Source organism: Adelges cooleyi, unplaced genomic scaffold (genome assembly GCF_023614345.1).
Source record: "Adelges cooleyi isolate 19-005CV unplaced genomic scaffold, UGA_ACOO_1.1 ACOO_flye_CR_arks_rails_tigmint_CR_PRNA_30, whole genome shotgun sequence".
Lineage (NCBI taxonomy): Eukaryota > Metazoa > Arthropoda > Insecta > Hemiptera > Adelgidae > Adelges > Adelges cooleyi.
The window spans coordinates 719,293-738,375 of record NW_026095971.1 but is presented as its reverse complement, the minus strand read 5'-3'; the positions used below and the strand labels follow the sequence as shown (position 1 = coordinate 738,375).

At 28.7% G+C, this 19,083-nt stretch overlaps 1 protein-coding gene across 3 annotated transcripts in view; it reads right to left on the bottom strand.

Annotated features, from left to right (window-relative positions):
* The window catches only part of LOC126838408 (potassium voltage-gated channel subfamily H member 8), a 127,511-nt gene that overhangs the window by 61,071 nt on the left and 47,357 nt on the right, over positions 1-19,083 (bottom strand). For all 3 annotated transcript variants that reach the window (XM_050572801.1, XM_050572803.1, XM_050572802.1), the window contains exon 3: positions 11,125-11,358. In XM_050572801.1, the coding sequence (XP_050428758.1) occupies positions 11,125-11,358 (234 nt within the window). The remainder of the gene's footprint in view (positions 1-11,124; positions 11,359-19,083) is intronic.

Genomic DNA, 19,083 nt, shown 5'->3' with positions numbered 1-19,083 from the left:
TTAAGTTATTTTCCCTTGTGTAAATATCCATAAATAAAATTAATTGTTAAAGCGTATGATCTCGAATCAATTAGTTATTGATCAGAAACGGATGTGGTTTCACATTTAAATTTAACAGCACCCGAAATGATTAAATTAGAAAAAAAAATTAGTTTTAAGATAAGGCTCTTAATCCAACTTTAGGTTGGATAAAACAAAAAAAAGTGTACCTACTACAAGAAGTTTTGAAGCTTTTTTCAACAACAGAAGTTTAATTTATGATCATGTATAGTAAAGCATCAATTTAAGTAATCAGAGTGTAGCGAAGTGTGGATGGAGACGAATTGTAGGAAAACAAGTAGATGTTAGATGTTATGAATATTGTATGAATTTTGGGGACAAACAATTGGGAGAGACACCTCAATGTAAACGACTGGCCCTATTTGTATTGAATAAGACGCGGGAGCAGAGGAAAAAGAATTGTGAACGATACGAATTTACATGAGTTATATTTTCCGGCCTTCCATTTTGTTGTTGTCTTCTCGCTGGATACTCAACAATGGTTTAGTAATTGGAATCGTTGTATCTCCTCTCGCGTCTTAAAATTTGTATTGTTACACACGTTTATTAGATAAGTATTACATATTTATTATGTTTATAAACACTGCGATTCACAGGTGCTGTCTTGGTAGGCTATCGCGATGGACATGCGGTGCTCAAAGAAAAAACAATGACATCTAAAAAGAAGCTCATTCCCAGCATTACTTCCGCGCATCCTACATAATGCATCGATAAAAGTTTTGTCTTTCTAACTAAGTAGATTTTCCCATTTGAAGCCAACTCAACGGCATCGAAAACAAAAGCTGTTATTTTATGGCTTTGGTATGCTCGGTTCCTAAGTATTATCCAGATAAAAAAAATGTACGGGAAATATAACCGTACAAAAAGTAAAAAGAACTCTTAAAGTTATAAAATTAAAAGGCATTAATGTTATGAAAAAATGTTTGCATGTTTTAAACATAAAATAATATATGGAATAAGACGGAATAATATGTCATTAGAGTATTTTTTTTTATTTTATAAACATTTTTATACTATTATTATACATGTTTAAACTAGATGAGTATAATTTTCACCGATAGAAAAAAAAATGTAAAGATTATATATACACTATAATACACTACCTCAAGTTCCAAAAACACGTCATCACATTACACATAGACAATATCGAACTGAATATTATACATTTTGCACTATTAAAAACAATGTTGGTAATTATTACTAACTGCATTGAAGAAATTCCAAATAAAATTCTTCGCTTTCTTTGTATAAACTATAAAATATCATTTTTATCAGCCGCTCTGCTAAAATATAGTTTTTTTAAAATTGAGTTTAAATGTAATGTCACTAAAATAAGGAAAATAGTTTTTATGCTTCGTTTTATATTATCATTCATGTTGAGTCGTATTAACTTCAAAGTGAACCGTGAATTTATTTTACCCTTCATTTCCTTTTAAAATATATATAAATACATTTATATGTTGTGCTTAGGGATTATTTTGCCCACCGTCGATTTATTTGCATAATGCCGTTTTTATTCAGTATACTTATCTACTTTATATTTACTTTTGTTTTTAATACCTATACTTTGTATTTTATCATTGACTCTGTTGTGTGTCGAATATGTTTCTAGTTAACAAAAATGTATTTGATTCGCTAAGAAAAAAAATGTAAAAACGTTATTAACATTAAACGAATCAACAAGTAGTATATCGTATGGAAATTTCATCACTTGGTATTTGTTTTAAAAACATAAAATACATTTTTTCTTCTTTAAAGACCGCTTTTTTTTATTTATTTTTAAATCGAAATATTATATTTTAAGCTACACCTGATATTACAAACAAAAGAAGATTCCTCATAATTTTAACCTTTCTGATTTCTCCTATTTTATTAGAGAAACCTTTGGTCACTGCTGTCAACAGAATATAATATTAAAAAAATTGCGTTTGTTACGGCTGAATTCAATAAGACGATAAACCTTAACCGTACTTCAAACAAACATTTTCGCAACAAAATTAAATTTAATAAAAACCGAAAAGTATTGGTTTTATACTAGTAATGTTAATTATATTAGATAATGAGCAAAGTTTATTTTTTGAAGTATATTACTATCAATTAAAGGTTGAAAATAAATGTATGGAAAAATTTGGTTAGTAAAAAAATGAATTTACAAAAATGTTACCAGATTTTTGATTAAATTGTTAAACATATTAGTCGTATTTGATTGAAGAATGAGTATTTAATATGATTTTTTTTTTTATTTCCCGTTAATTCAGTCGCACATGACGGTGGTAAAAATACCCACACCAAGAGGTTTTTTTTATTTTTATTCTGACAAAGGGCCAAATGCTTTCATATTATTTGTAAAGAAATTCCAATTGAAAAATACACGGAAAGCAATTAAACGTAGTCCCAAAAATGAAGCAGTGCTCGGATTCCGAATAAACAGACCCAAGAACAACAAATTCCATTAGTATTTCACATTCTTAAGTCCTTCAAAATTGGACCTAAAACGTTTCATAGTATGAGTATTTTTTTAATTTGTCACTATTTCCATTTTTTTTTCAATACCATTTCTAGTTAGATTTATTACTGTATGAGTTTTATATGAGGATTAAAATATAACGTGTTCGATAGCAAAATACACGCAAACTTTCAACCATTTTTAATCATTTCTCTAAGAGATTGGAAATAGCTAAAAAAAACTATCACGAGACTTTTAATTTTTTAAAGTCGCCGTTACATACACTTTTTTAATTATGCCTAATTCATTACTTACCGTCAACACTTGTATTGTCAATCAAAGTTTCACAATATTTAAAGTATAAGACATGATTTTCTAAAATCAATAAATTAAAAATATCTACAATGTATTTAACACTGTAAATAGAAATGTATGATAGATTGTCGATGTTGAGTAAATCAAACGTAATATCGTTTTTAAACTACTCAGTTCTTCAATGCAAAACTTACAAAAAAAAAATATTTATAACGACCATTTTTTTTAATCGTGAAATTCAGGTGCATATTTCACCTCGAGTTATAGAAGTTCTCTTTTGTTATTTTTATTATGACCGTAATTTTTTATATTATTTTTTTAATAGTGTAAATCGAGCGGAGGTTAGAATATGCTTTTAAAAACAACCTGTTGGTAAATAGTTATTTTTATTATTATTTGTGATGCATACTTTGAAATTACAAAAAAGAGGTCAAAAGCATAAATAAAAAACCTTGGCCCTACACCGAAGCCAAAATATTAAAATATTTATAACTATTCTAATAAAAAGCCAGTACAGTGAGTAGTAAGTACTTGGTGTACGTGTATGGTGTATACTACCGAAAAAATTGTTTTTTTATTTATAAGTTTACAAAAAATTAATATAAGAACTGAAATAATAAATAAAAAATACTTGAAATATTAAAATCCGTTTTTTTCATTATTCGATGGAATAATATTCCACACTTTTTTTCACAGAGATGTATGATTTTTCGTTATGGAGGAACCAGTCTAATATATAATGTACGTCAGTATGGAATGATATTCTAGTTTTAAAATAGAATTATTACTTTCAATTATTTAATTTTAATTTTGTTTAACTAATCAATAATTTGCAAAAATTAAAAACATTTAGAAACGTAATCATTTTAAAAAGTTTATTAAACTTTTTATTAAACGTATAATTTAAAGGATTATGAGGTCAAACCATAGTGATGACAGAGCATGTTATGGAGAAGGTAGTCGCAGGTGTACAGGAATTGTTTTGACACTTTGATGCGAATCTGTAGATGAGAGATTTTACAAATATCGATAAAGCATTGTTATGACAATGTGCTTAACAATTATAGTATTTTTAGTATTAGGTTTGATCTATAAGTATTTGTTGTCGTTTTTACCCTTATATCGCAATCAACAATATAATGAAAATACTTATTAAGTACTAATGATTAAGTATTAATGATTTTTGATACACAAACACACACACAGCAACCTAGAAATGTACTACCTTCAATTCTTGAATAAAAAAAAAGTTAATACCCCTTTTAAGATAAAGGGTATTATTTTGTCAGCATACATCCAAAGTACTGAACCTAAAGAATATATTTTAATACAAATTCGGAACTAATTTGGCTTTTTTTTTTTAAGTTATTGCGTGTTGTGACTTTTAGTTGAGAAAGATATAAATGTTTTGACTGATTTTTTCGAATTTTAGGGGGAATGGGTGAATTTTTTAAATGCTTGGTCTAATAACGTATCTTCCAGATACTATTTCTGATTTATAGAATCGTTGCATGAAGAAATCGGCTAAACAGTTTAAGAGATATTATATGTCGTTAAAAAAATTAAACAAAACAAAATTTACAAATAGAATAAATTTAAAAAACATCCGTATCGAAATTAAATATTGTCTTATGATATGCGAAGGCTAAAAATTACACAAACTCATATGTACACACTGTGTAGCTAACATACATCTAGTATGTTACGCTCATTATTATTTGTATTGACTCATAAGTAATTTATTTTATTTTATCATGTGTACACCAGAATACACGAGTGTTGCTATTATATAGAAGTACTTGACTGTGTTTTTTTGGTTCCCGAATTAAAAATGTTTAATTAATATATGAAAACCACCTTCACACTCGTTGCGTAAAAAAAATGCGTTTTGCTAAATTACATGTTTTTTATTTAATTACCTAACATATAACCATAAAATTACAAAACCTGATCATTAACATACAGTTATAAAAGCATAATATTACAAATGGAATAGGTTACAATAAAAAAACGTACAATCGTGTTTAACGAGACACGAACGAGGAATATGTTCCAAGTGTATATTTTTACGAATTTCATTCACATTTATATCTACAATTTGCCCTACCTTCTCCTTTAGGATAAAGTATTCTGGCTATTACACACAACCATAAGAACATATTTATTACGTGAAAAATGATATGAACATTCCTTGTTATATATCATTATAATTGAGTTAATAATAAGACGCAGCAAAACTACATAAAGAATATATTATTATACTGTATTCGTTTTTAACCTTTCCAGACAAGTTAAGACAGGATTTCGATTTAGTGGGCTAGGATTACAGCGGGCTTCCAACCTAGCGTTGATCTTATTATAATATTATTATTGATTTAAAAAAAAAAAAAAAAGGATAAATCCGTAATATAATATGATATATAAATTGGCTTATGTATTTATAGAAGGTAATTTTTTTTCTTGCATGAAAATACTATACAATTTATGATGAAATTGAATAAACATTGGCTTCGAAGCGAATTCGATAATTATTGGTTTTGTCTTGCCTGTACTTATATGAGTTGAAAAATGTACAGGTTCTAAATAAAAATAAATTAAAAATAAAACGATTGCATTAGGAAAAAATGTAGACCTAAGACAACTAAGGCAGCAGTCGTCGATTCCCGCTTCAGTTCACATCAACAAATCAGCATAATATGACACTTTATCCTCTTAATAATCTTTTAGAGTTTTCTATATAAAAAATACTGATTTTGGTAGTTCCTACGATTCCGCGTATTGTTGTTGTAAAATCACTTAGTACTAAAAACTGTTCATAGCACATAAAAAAGAGTAAAGCTAACAATAGATACACAGTAGATTTTAATAACAATATATATATTATTTTACAATATGTATGCGACAGATTTATGTATAAAAAATGAGAAAAGTGATTATCATTTGTGGTTCTGATGAGTCGATTCTAGAGGACCAAATGGCGGATGTCGAATGTCATTGAATAAAATTCACTGCATGAAAAATTAAATTAAACAAAATCGTCAAAAATCTAAAAACAGCATTGTCACCGAGTTGAATGCCATCAATCCATATGTTAGAATCTAAACATTACCTAACCGAACCGTATCGAGGGAAATGTATAAAAATTACTATAGTGGACACCCGCCAGTGAATCGTTTTACGCACTCCTGACACCAGAAAATAGCCTTTGAAATGATTCGGACCCAAGTGTTATGCAAAGGGTTTGGGTGGTTTGGAGAGACGTGTGCTGAATGTCGACACGCTTGTGAGCAGAAAGCATTGGCCAGACGGCTTGCTTGTAGTTTTGAATGTGTCTACATGTGTCTACTGTCTAGCATTTATTATGTGAGACAGAAACTACCATGTTATTTTCCTTGGCACGGTAGAAACTTAAATGGTGCTCCGAAAATTCTGCTCGATAGCCAACTAAACTAAGAAGGAAAAATCTGGAGGATGGCGGATGAACGCAAACGGGGAAAGTTGAGAGGAAGGGAGTTCACGGACAATGGAGAGAACGGTGGGACAGGAAACTGGAAAGTATCAAAGATTTGTGGTTTTCATTAATAGCTATTTTAATTGCAACTCTTTTACTCTGGGCTCCTTCAATTCCCTCTTGCAGAAAACAATTTTTTTTGTAATCTCGATACCTACTACCACTCTCCATCTGATATTCGTACACGATTTTTTTTATTAAACAAGCTCTCTCAAAATACTACGATAATGTACTGTTCAATATTAATAGTTTCTTAAATGTACTTGTATCGGTTACAAACTGAATCGCATTCACTTTAAAATCAAAGTATTATTATTAAATGGCAACGTAGATAATAATTGCTATATTCCTTTATTGATAAAATATGTCTTTATTAAATAATTCATAATAAGTCGACCATTGAACAATATTGAATAATCGTCTGCATAATAACGTTTGTACCTACTAGAGTTATTGGAAAATCAAACACTCGGTTTGTACGTCTACGGTAACTAATTATACATGTATCTTGGTCAGTGAAGCACCATGACGTATTAGAATGTAAGATGTCTTTGGGCACGAACAAATCGTCGGTAGATAAAATAAAAAATGTTCTAGTAAAATGCGTCTGGAAAGTCTGAATGGACAAGTTCTGTAAGTATAAGAAAACGTTCGGAATGCCCACGAGAATCCTGTAAGTATAAAATGGCTAGGTAGGTATTTTTATCTCCTCCGATTTAAAAAAAACAATTTTGACGTCACGATTCCTGCATAAGCGTAACGGTCATTCGGCTACAAACTCCACATCAACCCATATTATGTCCGTCGAGTATTCTATACAAAGTTGTATCCGATCTCATAAATGTTTAACCATACATGCACGATAATTGTATGCAACGCTAAACTTTCCTTTACGCTTTCTGAATGTAGAACAAATTTCACCCAAACAGTATAATACGTATATAACCCTTTTACAATACTTCCAACTCGACTCCGATAAAGTACCTTAACTAAAACGTCTTGGAATGTCTGGATACCGATATTATAATATGTTTGGCCACTTTCAAACATTTTTATCTCATTTCAAAAATATTATTCATTTTTTTGTAGTAAAATGCTCTAATTAATAACATTAATTAGAGCAAGTAGAGCAATCGCTTATAATGAATATCTATTACAATTATAAGAAACCCAAATATCTTCAAAATTAATATTACAAAACTACTTATCGACCGGCTGAAATGTTCAGTAGGGTTTTCTATGTTTAAAAATATAATAAAATACATACGTTTGATACCATTTAAGTTCCAAAATTGATTGCTTTAAAAAATATCAAGATAAATAAATACCTACGAGTAAATATGCTATAATTTTTTAAAATAACATACACTAATTTTTTTTTTAAACTTATTAGAATTTTCTTTTCTTTAAGAAATTTCAATTAAAAATAGATTTCAATTTTTACGCTATACGGCACAACTACATCAATTGTAATTATGCATGTTTTTTCTTTACAATTAATTGTACTCTACCAACATTTTCACCTTGTCTTCTAGAACGAGTGAATTTGAAAACTATCCAAAACACGCGTACCGTACATATCCACAACGTATGATGTAAAAGTAATATTAAAGAAACTTGTAAGATAAATTTATAAAATTTTGCGCTGAAAACTTTTCAATGCAATATTGCATGCCTTGTTAACAGAAACATTAAACTTTGTTCTTGACAATATTCTTGATATTTCAATGTTGTATACTTTTACGTTACAGATCTAGTATTTTACTTTTTTAATTTCATCGTTTCAAAGCTAAAAATAAGAACTCGCCACTTAATTTTGAATTGATTTGCATTTAGCGACAAACAATAATAATAATTATTTAATGTAAACAATGATTGATAGTTAACACATTTTCAGTAGTTATTTAAATATGTATAGGTTGCTCTACAAGAAAAATGCTAACCTCTTCTTTTTTTTATAATCCTCGGTGATGCAACCACATAAATTATGATAAATATTTGTTCATAAAGGGTCTCGACACTAATATATTAATTTTCGGTAAAGATTTATTGTAGAAATCGAGTACAACAATACTATTAAATAAGTACTATTTTTTATATTTTTTTAAAACATTAAAAAAATGTATATAAAATATAATATTTATTTACAATTTTTAAACAATACCTTTAAAGAAAGATAAAACCATTGTCATTTAAATTTGTCAGAAAACCTATATTTAATACGTAATTTGTAAAATTGCCGGGTATAACTTTTGTACCTAATAATATTATGTACTTAATAGATAATTTAAACAATTATTTTAGAACGTGCCTAATTAACAAAAGATAAGCTCAACTAAAGACGCAATAGAAACACACTAATAAAAAACACATGTTTCACTTGCACTTCAAAATTGTGTAGTTGATGACGTACATTTTTATTATACATTAAGAATTTTTAAAAAGATATGATCAAGACTATGAGACAATACAGTACATTTATTGGAGACTAAGTTCAGTGTAAGGTAGTGTAACAGTAGTGTGTAACAGTGGTATCATAATTTTGCTTTTTACAAAAGCCTTTTACAAAAAACTTACAGACAAAAAAGTGGAAGTTTGGCCGAATCAATACAAAAAGACTGAACAAAACTCAAGACAATTTGTTTTCTGTTTTACATTTCTTTATCAATGTTCAAACATTTTCATAACATTAACATATATATATATATATATATATATAAGAATAGATTGGAAAAAATACTACAATAATAATAATAAATTAATTATAAAATATGTTTCAAATACTACTATTAAAGTTTACGCTTGGAGTTTGTTTTTACAAACACATTAAAAAAATGGATTTTTTATAAATGTATAGATTTATCTACCACGTGAAAAAAATGCCGTATAATATCAAAGGTTTAATAATTTTAATTTAAAAGTCATGTAGAAAAAACGATGTAAATTAATAATCCTATTTTAAGTACAATAATTATGCTATAATGTATGTATGTATGTATTATAGCGTATGACATAGGTACATAAATATACAATGTAAATCTGATATTTATGTATAAGTGTACTAAAAAAAAAATTCGATTCGTATCCAACAAATTATTTTTATTTACAAAAAACAATTTTTATTTATAAAAAATAATCCCTTTTTTTAATGAAACTCTGATCACACATAGAAACTTTTTTCATATAATATTTACTGATTTTGAAATTTAAAAACTATTACACATCGAAGGCCCAACGCTGGTATCATATTATGATTGTTTCTTAACAAATTCGTTTGCGGCAATAATTTATTAAATTATCACTATTTTAATTATTAACATTTTAATACAGTGTACATTGACATATGTAGTTAACATTTAATTTTAAATTATAAAATAGTAGATAAATATTATGAACTGGAAATAAAAAATACAGAACTTTTATTTTGATCATTTTTAGATCTACCCATGTTGTCATTTGTTAGAAACCCATTGAAGGGTCAATCTTTATAAAAAGTCATAACATATAGTTGCGACAGTGGAACACTGACTATTTCTCTGAAGATGGACCATGAAATGGGTTGAAAGCGTCAGTCAAACTTATAGTTAAATCTATAAAAGCTTCTTTTTGAGACAAAATACACTTGAATGCTTGATTAACTAATTCTTTGTAACGACATCAAACATTATGATTAATGTTCTTAGAATTATTGGTTAAGTCAAAGCTTTGGTCTCTTTTTAACAATACACAAAATCATATACTAACCACTTTAATTGTCGCCTGAATATAATTTGAAAAAAAAAACAAAAGTCGTTTGCCAATTATTTATTTTATGCATCATTAACTTTGACCACGTTAAGAGTTAAAACTTCTTTACATTATTTTTATCAAAACAATAAAAATGTAATAATTTTATTTCAGCAACTTCAAATCTCTCTACTTGCTTATATTTCTACCACAACCTATTTGTTTTGAAACAGAATGTTGTAGTCAAAGTCAAATATGTGAAATACTTTAGTTAGTTAACAAATTGTTTTGATTATTTCAAAAAATTTATTTTTTTTTAAATGGACTCATTAAAAATGAGTCGAAGTAACAAAATTCGATTGCATGTTTTCAATTAGAGCGTGCTTACAACAAGTAATCTAAATTACATAGGCGATAAGTAATGAAGAAATTTTCGTTTCGATTTGTAAAGTTAATTTACGTTTGTAGTTCAAAGGCCGCAAGTGATTTCAAAGTATGAATCAAGAAAAAAAAGAGAAAAATTGTTTTAAAATGTATGAACTACTTACACATTGATTGGATTTATAAGATTTTCGTAAAGAAAGTCTTAAAATAAATTAAATCGATAATAATTTTGTGTTTATTCAACTAAACTTTTTACCCTCTTAGAAAATAAAAAAATTTACGAATATTCATTACTTGAGTTTTGATTTTTACTTACTATTTTTGTGGATATAATCTTAAAATGTAACTAGATTTCTTTACCGGAATCAATTAACTTATAATAAAGAGCTCTCGCTGTTTAAGTAATGTAATATGGTGACAATCCTTTTAAGTTTCCCTTAAAGTTGACCATGGTATTTTTCCTAAACTCAAAGAAACAGAGATAAAACAATAAAACTCACTTTTTCAAAATGTCAGTTTTGGTGTCATAAAATTCGTTTTGAGTTTTTCTTAGATTAAAAAAAAAGTGACTTTCCTAATTCCTTCCTGCGCCCTTGGACTATGATGCAATTTTTTAAGCTTCGGTAGTATCTACGGCCATTGGCTGGCTGATAATAAATTGTATCAAAAATTGAATGCTCACCATTTTTCTTGTAGAATATCAACTCCAATTTGAGCTCTGCTTTGCACTCTAATGCCTTTTCTATTTGTGTAATATGTTCATCGCTTGTGTCAGTACCGTAGAGAAACTTGCAGGCACATCCTTTCTGCATAATTTGTGCCCTCGCAAACCCCGACAGTTCACAGAACCCGTCCGAACAGTATACTATTGGATAAAGTGACGGTACTTGAGCATTCCCAAGTACGAAATTACTATCTGTAAAATTAAAAAAAAATTATTATATTTGGATTAAAGTGCACAATATACTATAATAATAATTAGACGAATTCTTTTAAATTTTAAACATATACTTCATATCCTAAACTTTAAATAAAAAGAGATAGTAAAAAATAAAGACTAAATTGAAGTGTTGTTATACAATGAAGAGGAAACAGGTGTGATGCATGACAAAAAAATGTATCAACAAGAGCGTAAGAAAATTGTATTTTTAGTGTAATCGTTGAAAAGACAACAATGATATATGACAGTAGAGTTTGGCAATTAAATAAAAGATATGTGTGAAATAGATAGTCTAAACGATAATTCAAAATCTATCAAGTAATTGTATTAAGTCGAAATAGTTTTAAATAAGTTTGGGCGTCTGAAAAAATTGAAAAAAAATAAACTACAATAATGATGGACGGAAGGTGTCAAAAAGAGATTATTAAAGCGGTCGCTTGTTTAAAACAGGGTGGAAAAAAAGTTAATTGAAATTGTAAACGCGTATGCCATTAATTGTATTAGAAAATATTTTCGGATATTTGATAAATGAATTATGGTGTATAACATAACCTAGATAAGGGAATCCAAAAATCCGGATTTTTTGTAAAAATTATACTCAAGCCACTTAGAAATCTTATAAACATAAAATATTATTACAATATAAAACTGTGTGCCTAAGTAAAATGTCGATGAAAAAAAAAACGCTGAACTTTGACAATAAAGATTTCGAAATTTCCATCACTAATCAGTGGAGTCCCTAGACCCTTTTATTAGGGGGGGGGGGGGTGAACTTCATACATTGCATATATATATATATAATAATAATAATATATAAACACACTAATTACTAGTTAGTTTAAAAAATGGCCATGGGGGGCGACTGTCCCCCCCCCCTGAGGACGCCACTGTCACTAATATAACCTAAAAAACTACTACAACTAAAATGGTGGATTTTGCTAAACTCATTTTGGAAAACTGGAAAATAATTTCGTAAGGTATCCCCGCGGTTGTAATAAACGTATTTTACAAGCGAATTCAACAACCGAAAAAAGTAATTAGTTGCCGAGAAGAAAAATAATAGCCCAAATTAGTAACTGTTACCTACATAAAACCGTCGTATTAAATTAAAGAGCCTAACCGAGGTTTTTTTATTTTTCATTATTATTTTTATTTATCAACAGCCGTTGAAGAATGCGTTGAAAAACTATAAACATTTACACATAAATTGTAAAATACAAAATGCTCGAATAAAGCAATACAAAAATTACTTTTGGTGACATATACACAGCGCTCCACTATATTTTAAAATCATGATCTTACAAATTGAAAAATTATTACTCTTATCATGTCCTCTAAAAAGTTTTTTGGTGAAAAACTAAGTTGAACATATAAAAAAAATAACATATTTTTGGATAAACCGAAGGCAACATAGATAAGAAATATAAATATAAAAAAAATGAAAAAAACTGAGTCAATATTATTGTCTGTCTTTTGCTCCTTAATGAGTAAGAAGCTTTTATTTTAAACACAAACTACAGGAAATCGTGTTTTTAGGCCTTTTTAATTTTGTTCCAAATGTGACTAGCTTATAAAATTCCAAAAAATTATAATAATATTGTTCTTGTGAGATTAAAATCTTGATCCCTAGATTACCAAGTAGACATGTATTAACAATAAACATTTTTCAATTCAAAGGAAAGATTTTTGAGAAAATACATTAAGATGGAAATTATAGATCAAAACCTATAATTTTTGGTCTCTTAAGCCTAAAAATTTGGTGGTCCTTTCATGCACCTTATAGTATGAATAGAGTTCATAGAGTGTAGCAAATTACTTGTGCTTCTGGTCTTCTGGACATTTGCCGGTATACTCTATACTAAAAAATCAAAATTATGTTATATTCATGGGAAAATAATAGCATGTAGTTTCTAGTAAAGAAATTCAACAGAATACCGATTTCAATGTCTAGAACACAATATCATTGTACAAATAATTGCAACCAAAGACCAAATTCGACTTAAACAGTAAAATAACTTATGAAACTGCCGATTCAAATTTACTATAAATAACAGAACATTACGGCGTGGTAATTTTAATTTATAGCTAATGTTTTTTAATTGTTGTTAATTATAATCCAGAGCTAAGGGCATTATAATTACACGTTGGAACTCGAATAGTACGACAAGGGTCAACGAGGGTCTAACGGTCCCTTACATTTAATTTACTACAAAAAAGTTTTTTTAGATAGCAAAATATATTAAATATTTTTTAGTTTATACAAATAATCTAATAACGTTTTTAATTTGTATGATATTTTACAAATATAGATTATTTTTTAGTTATCTACTATAGAGAAGTGACTCTAAAGATATTATTATATTATTTTATGATAACAAATTAATGTTTGCCTGCAAACTGACATGAATAAAACAAATTTTATTTAACTGGATTTTTTTGAATAAATCCAACAAATATTTCTAATGTGCTATGAATGCTGCTGTGAATTCGATATTTGTTAACAATAAACGAATAAATTAATAGTGATGTTTTGGTCAACCGCTGTAATAATATAATTTATTTTTAAGGTTTCATTTAATATATTTTCGTACTGCCCTATATGTATAACGTATATACTGACTACTGAGAACAGACAAAAGTGGGTTAATGTTATACTTTTGTAATAATTAGGTTTTCGTTTTATTAGCATTAAATAGACATTGCGGGTTTTACACTAAACATATAATAATATAAAATTACAATTTTTTCAGTTGGGTTAACTTGCAAACAATTAAAATTAATATTAAAAATGACTTCAATGTGAATTAAACACAAAAATAGAAGGTTATTTTTTTATATACTATGAACTAAGCATTCTCATTTTATAATTTTCCCAGTTGCACCATTCATTGTACCTATGTTATTTTATAGTTTAAGGACCAAAAATATGTTCATCAGATTTAACATGATCAGCGCCGTTTTTCTCTTCTGTATCCTTTTCGGTATTAGTGTCTGTGTATAAATACTGAATATGTTTCGCTATGGATCTCATGTTTTTAATTTCACTTTATACTTTTTCAATTATTATTATCCTTAAAGATAAAAAATACTGTATGAACTGTAACTTTCATATATACCTACTATCGCAACTTCTCTTTTCATTTTTTTTTTCCGGGAAAACCAAATAAGTTCATTTCACGACCAAATGCAAGCGCATATACATGTATTAATATTTTCCCCAATATTTTAATATTTAAAGCTCTCCGCAAAATAGCTGAGCTCTTACTAAGTGGAGATAAGAAAAATATGTGTAGCATTAACGAAGGAAATCGAGTATGTTAACTCTCGGACCGAAATTCGACCTTTGTATCTCTCCGACATTAATAGGGTTGGTCAACCCGAACACCAACCTACGTAAAGACTATGCCTTTATATTTTTCATTCCGCATTCGAACCTGGCACATTTTCATTTGCCTACTATGCATTTAACTAACTTTCTCGCGTCTTTCATCATGGGAATAATTATAGTCCTCTATCCAATTATAGTATTTTTTGTAAATTTCATTTTTTTACTACAAAACCTTCTATGTACCAAACTGCCCCATTGTTTTTGAAATCGCTAAATGCCAACTGATATTTTTGTGTTTAAATAAACCCAACCTAACGAGTATTATCATAGAAATATAATCAAGTGTATTTCACCCGTTGACTGCCACGGTATATGCTTACATTTTAAATGGAATGTATAATGTATATAATATAATGTACATCAAAGTATAATTCACGTTTTCTTGACGTACATACACACACGTATCAAAAATATCTGACATGCTGTAATAATAAATTGTTTTTCATTACACAGTGCTATGTATTAGCTTTTCTTATGTATTATTATTATAATAATATTTATTATTTTATTTTCATGATAATTTTTATAAGAATAATATGTGAATCCAATTAACACGCGGGTTGTTACAGTATCACCATAATTTCGTCTCACTGGCACTAGTGGCTGTCTGGGTTGTACAAGAGTGATGAGGTTATTATCTTGATGACATTGTAGTATTATGTTTTTTTTTTTTAAATTATGGGTTTGTTTATTTTTAATGGCTGGAGTATTTGTCTTCCCAGTAATGTTATGTTACAGTTCGACCTTTTTGGAGCTGGTTAAAGAATAATTGATAGGTTAACAATATAAAATTATGAATGAACAAAAGTAAAAAAAAAATGTATCGTGTCTTGTTGAATACCACATTAAAAAAGATAAATATGTATTAAGGTCTCTATTTTAGTAAAAACCAAAATATTGATCCTCAATACGTTCCCGAGTTATAAATCTAAAGGCTAAACAAGTGATGAGAGTTCTACTGTAATTTATCAATTGCATCAACATATACAAATGCAAAGTCAATCAAGAAGATCAATCTGGAAAGTCACATAATTACACATAGTGTTCATTGTAAGTATGTACGAATTTAATTATAAAAGAAAACTATAAAACCGAATTAATATAACTTTACAAATTGTAAATTTGTCTGTATCCAATTTCACGAACTTAACCTAGTTATTTTACGGGAACCTTGTGATTCCTTTTCTTCGCAATGAGAATCGTCATCAGCTGTTGCCGAAATGAGAGCGTGAACGATTATTTTCTCTCTGGAATCGTGAAGGTATCCAACTTAGTCGCAGGGAACAGAGTTATCCGTCAAAGGAATAATCGACCATACACGTTTCTCTCTCGGTTCGTCCTTTTACAGTGTCGGCCCGGGATACCAGGCGGTGTTTTTTAATTATCTACGAAATGATAATAATTCGACGGCCCGCCTTGGCAAAATGGCGAATGATAATGGAATAATAATTATAATTTGATTATTATTGTTATTACCGCGCCGCACGCTCGTTTTGGAATATTGCTACTACGAAAACCGACAATAAATTGTACACTGCACGATATTATTATTATAATATCAATTGTGCGCGAATAATAATTATTAAAAACAAAATTGTTCAAATGTAAATAAAGATAAACAACTGAAATGTATATCCAACGCTACTTTTCGCCCAATAAAATACATTATATTATTACAATATACGAACCCAAGCCAAATGGCTTACCTAAAATCATCTACTCCAGAGATAAACCGCAAAAATCTCATGTCATATGCGGAACACCAATTGAATAATCATTTCGCTAAAACGATTTTGTGTTACCCGTAGATACATAGATTTTTGATATTTCATTTAACAACACCTTTCATACAAATACAAAGTGCTTTTAAAAGTATACTTCACCCTGAGTAAATTAAAAACATACAAATTACACATAAACCTTTTATAAGAATATTCGAAATGACCTTAGTCAAGGAACATATTTTTTTACAAAATATCTAAGTACCTATATTTTCTTTATAATGTTTACAAGGCCACGTGACTATTTAATACTATAGGGAAAATCTTAAAAGTTATACATAAAAAAAGAAAAGAAAGCAACTTTTTCGACCTTATCCCTATTTTTTTCTATTTTCCCTAGGCCTCGTAAAAGTAATATATTTCTGTAAACTCAAATCATATTATTTTGTTATTTATTACATGTAAATTCTTGTATAAGCCGTGTGAATCCTGGTTTAACGCATCTAGAAACTTTTTACTTTATCCCACACAAGTGAGGTCGGCTACCCTAATTATCTTCCTTTATTATACTACTCTGCCCGTAACCCTTTTTCTAGCATTACCTGATGTCATTTTACTCGACCCTTCTTCTACCTTTGTACTTAGTTCTACCCTTATTATTCTACAATACCTTTTTCCTTCATTAACATACTTCTATTACTTTCATCCATTCAATTTGTATCACCTGTTCCTTCACTACCATCATCGTACAAAATATGGGTTGTATGTATTTTTAATCTCAATAATAACCTAATTGATTACCTCAATTCCCAAACTTAAACAATGATTCCAATGGGTAATATCGGCATTTTCTCGGACTCGATAGGCAACAATAATACATATTAAAAATGTATAGACAAGATCATAGTCAGTGTTGGGCTTATTTAAAAAAAGACAAAATATAATAAATAAATAATGATTTATTTGTTCAATAACTTTATTATTTATAACTATATATAATGAACCATAGGATAATTTACAAATCTATTATACATAGATAAAATAATAATTTAGAGAGTTTCAAATTAAGTTCATAAATAATAAAGCCAGTGTGTGGGGCAAAACCATAGTGAGGACGAAGCATATTGGGGAGGGAAATGTCTATTTTAACATCTATAAAACATCATACTTCATATCAAACGCTTCGATGAAAATCTGTAGTTGGTAAATACTAAATGTACTTAAAATTATATTTTGAGTAATGCAAAGGATACGATTACGGTTGATGGTTTGTCTACAATAAATTGTTGTTATTATTGTTACCCAATACCCATGTATCATAATTATTAATAACACAAAGGAAATATTTTCATTACAAATTCACTCACACATAGCATCTTAGAAATGTATAATTGACAAAGTGAAATTTCCTCCCTTTTTAGGTCTAATTTTCAGATCTATACAATTTTCTACCTCTTTTAGAGGAAAGGGCTTATGATAGTTGTGTGGTTCATTAATGTGTACCGAAATACTATGTTAAGAATGTTCCATACAAATTTGGAACTAATTCGAATTTTTAAAAAAAATATATTTAAGTTTAAAATATTAAAATTTTTCGGGCGTATACACAACAAGTAAAACCGAGCAGAAGAAAATGCGTATTCAGTCTAATAGAGAACACGCGGTATTCCTGGTCGAAAGAAAATGGGATGAGCTCTTTAGCGTGTGACACAAAGCGATCAACGAGATGCTTGCAGCATGATACCACGACGTTCGTGCCGTATTAATGTAGAGAGCATGTTATCCGTGTATAACAATAACAGTAATATACACACAGCACACATCCTTGACAGTGACGAGGTCGACTGCACTTTAAAGGAGCTTAGATACGCGCTTAGAGGGTCGAGTCACAGCCCGACGTTTATTTAAGTATTCTTTGAGGAAACGACCATCGAAAACGGCACACAAACCCGACCAAAACCGCAAAATACTTTTAGCCTTCTTGTTAAGTGTATATGATCAAAACCCGGGATTGGTTCTAGTCAGACCTACAACAACCGCAGATATTTACTTGAACACGTCTTGCTGTGATCACTGAAACGACAATATTGGTTTGCTGAGAAATGATCAAGAGTTAACACGACGTCAAACCATCCGTAATTCATCCGGGAAAATAATTTTATGCGGGACAAACTTACGGAGACAGCCACACACAGTGGCTTTACCAAATTAGTAGAATTGGTATTGAAGAACTTTATGTAGGCCGCAGCGTACCACATCCCAAATTATTCACAGGAAAAGATTAATTTTTTTTATTTGATTACTAAAAATTAGTAACTGTCATTATAAAAAAAAAATAAAAAAACGCTACAATACAGATAAAATTATTTTCTTATGTATTGTGAAAATTCGATAAATCTACAGTCCTCATGAGTTTGTTCCGCGCAAGGCAGATTAGATGAAAAAAATCATATACAAAATACTGTGATAACCTGACAAAAAAATTAACAACCAATAAAGAATCCTTATTACTGAATTAATAAATATATACCATAGTTTAAGCTCAGAATGGTCCTGTATGTATATTAAAAAAAAAACTCTAAATTAAGATTT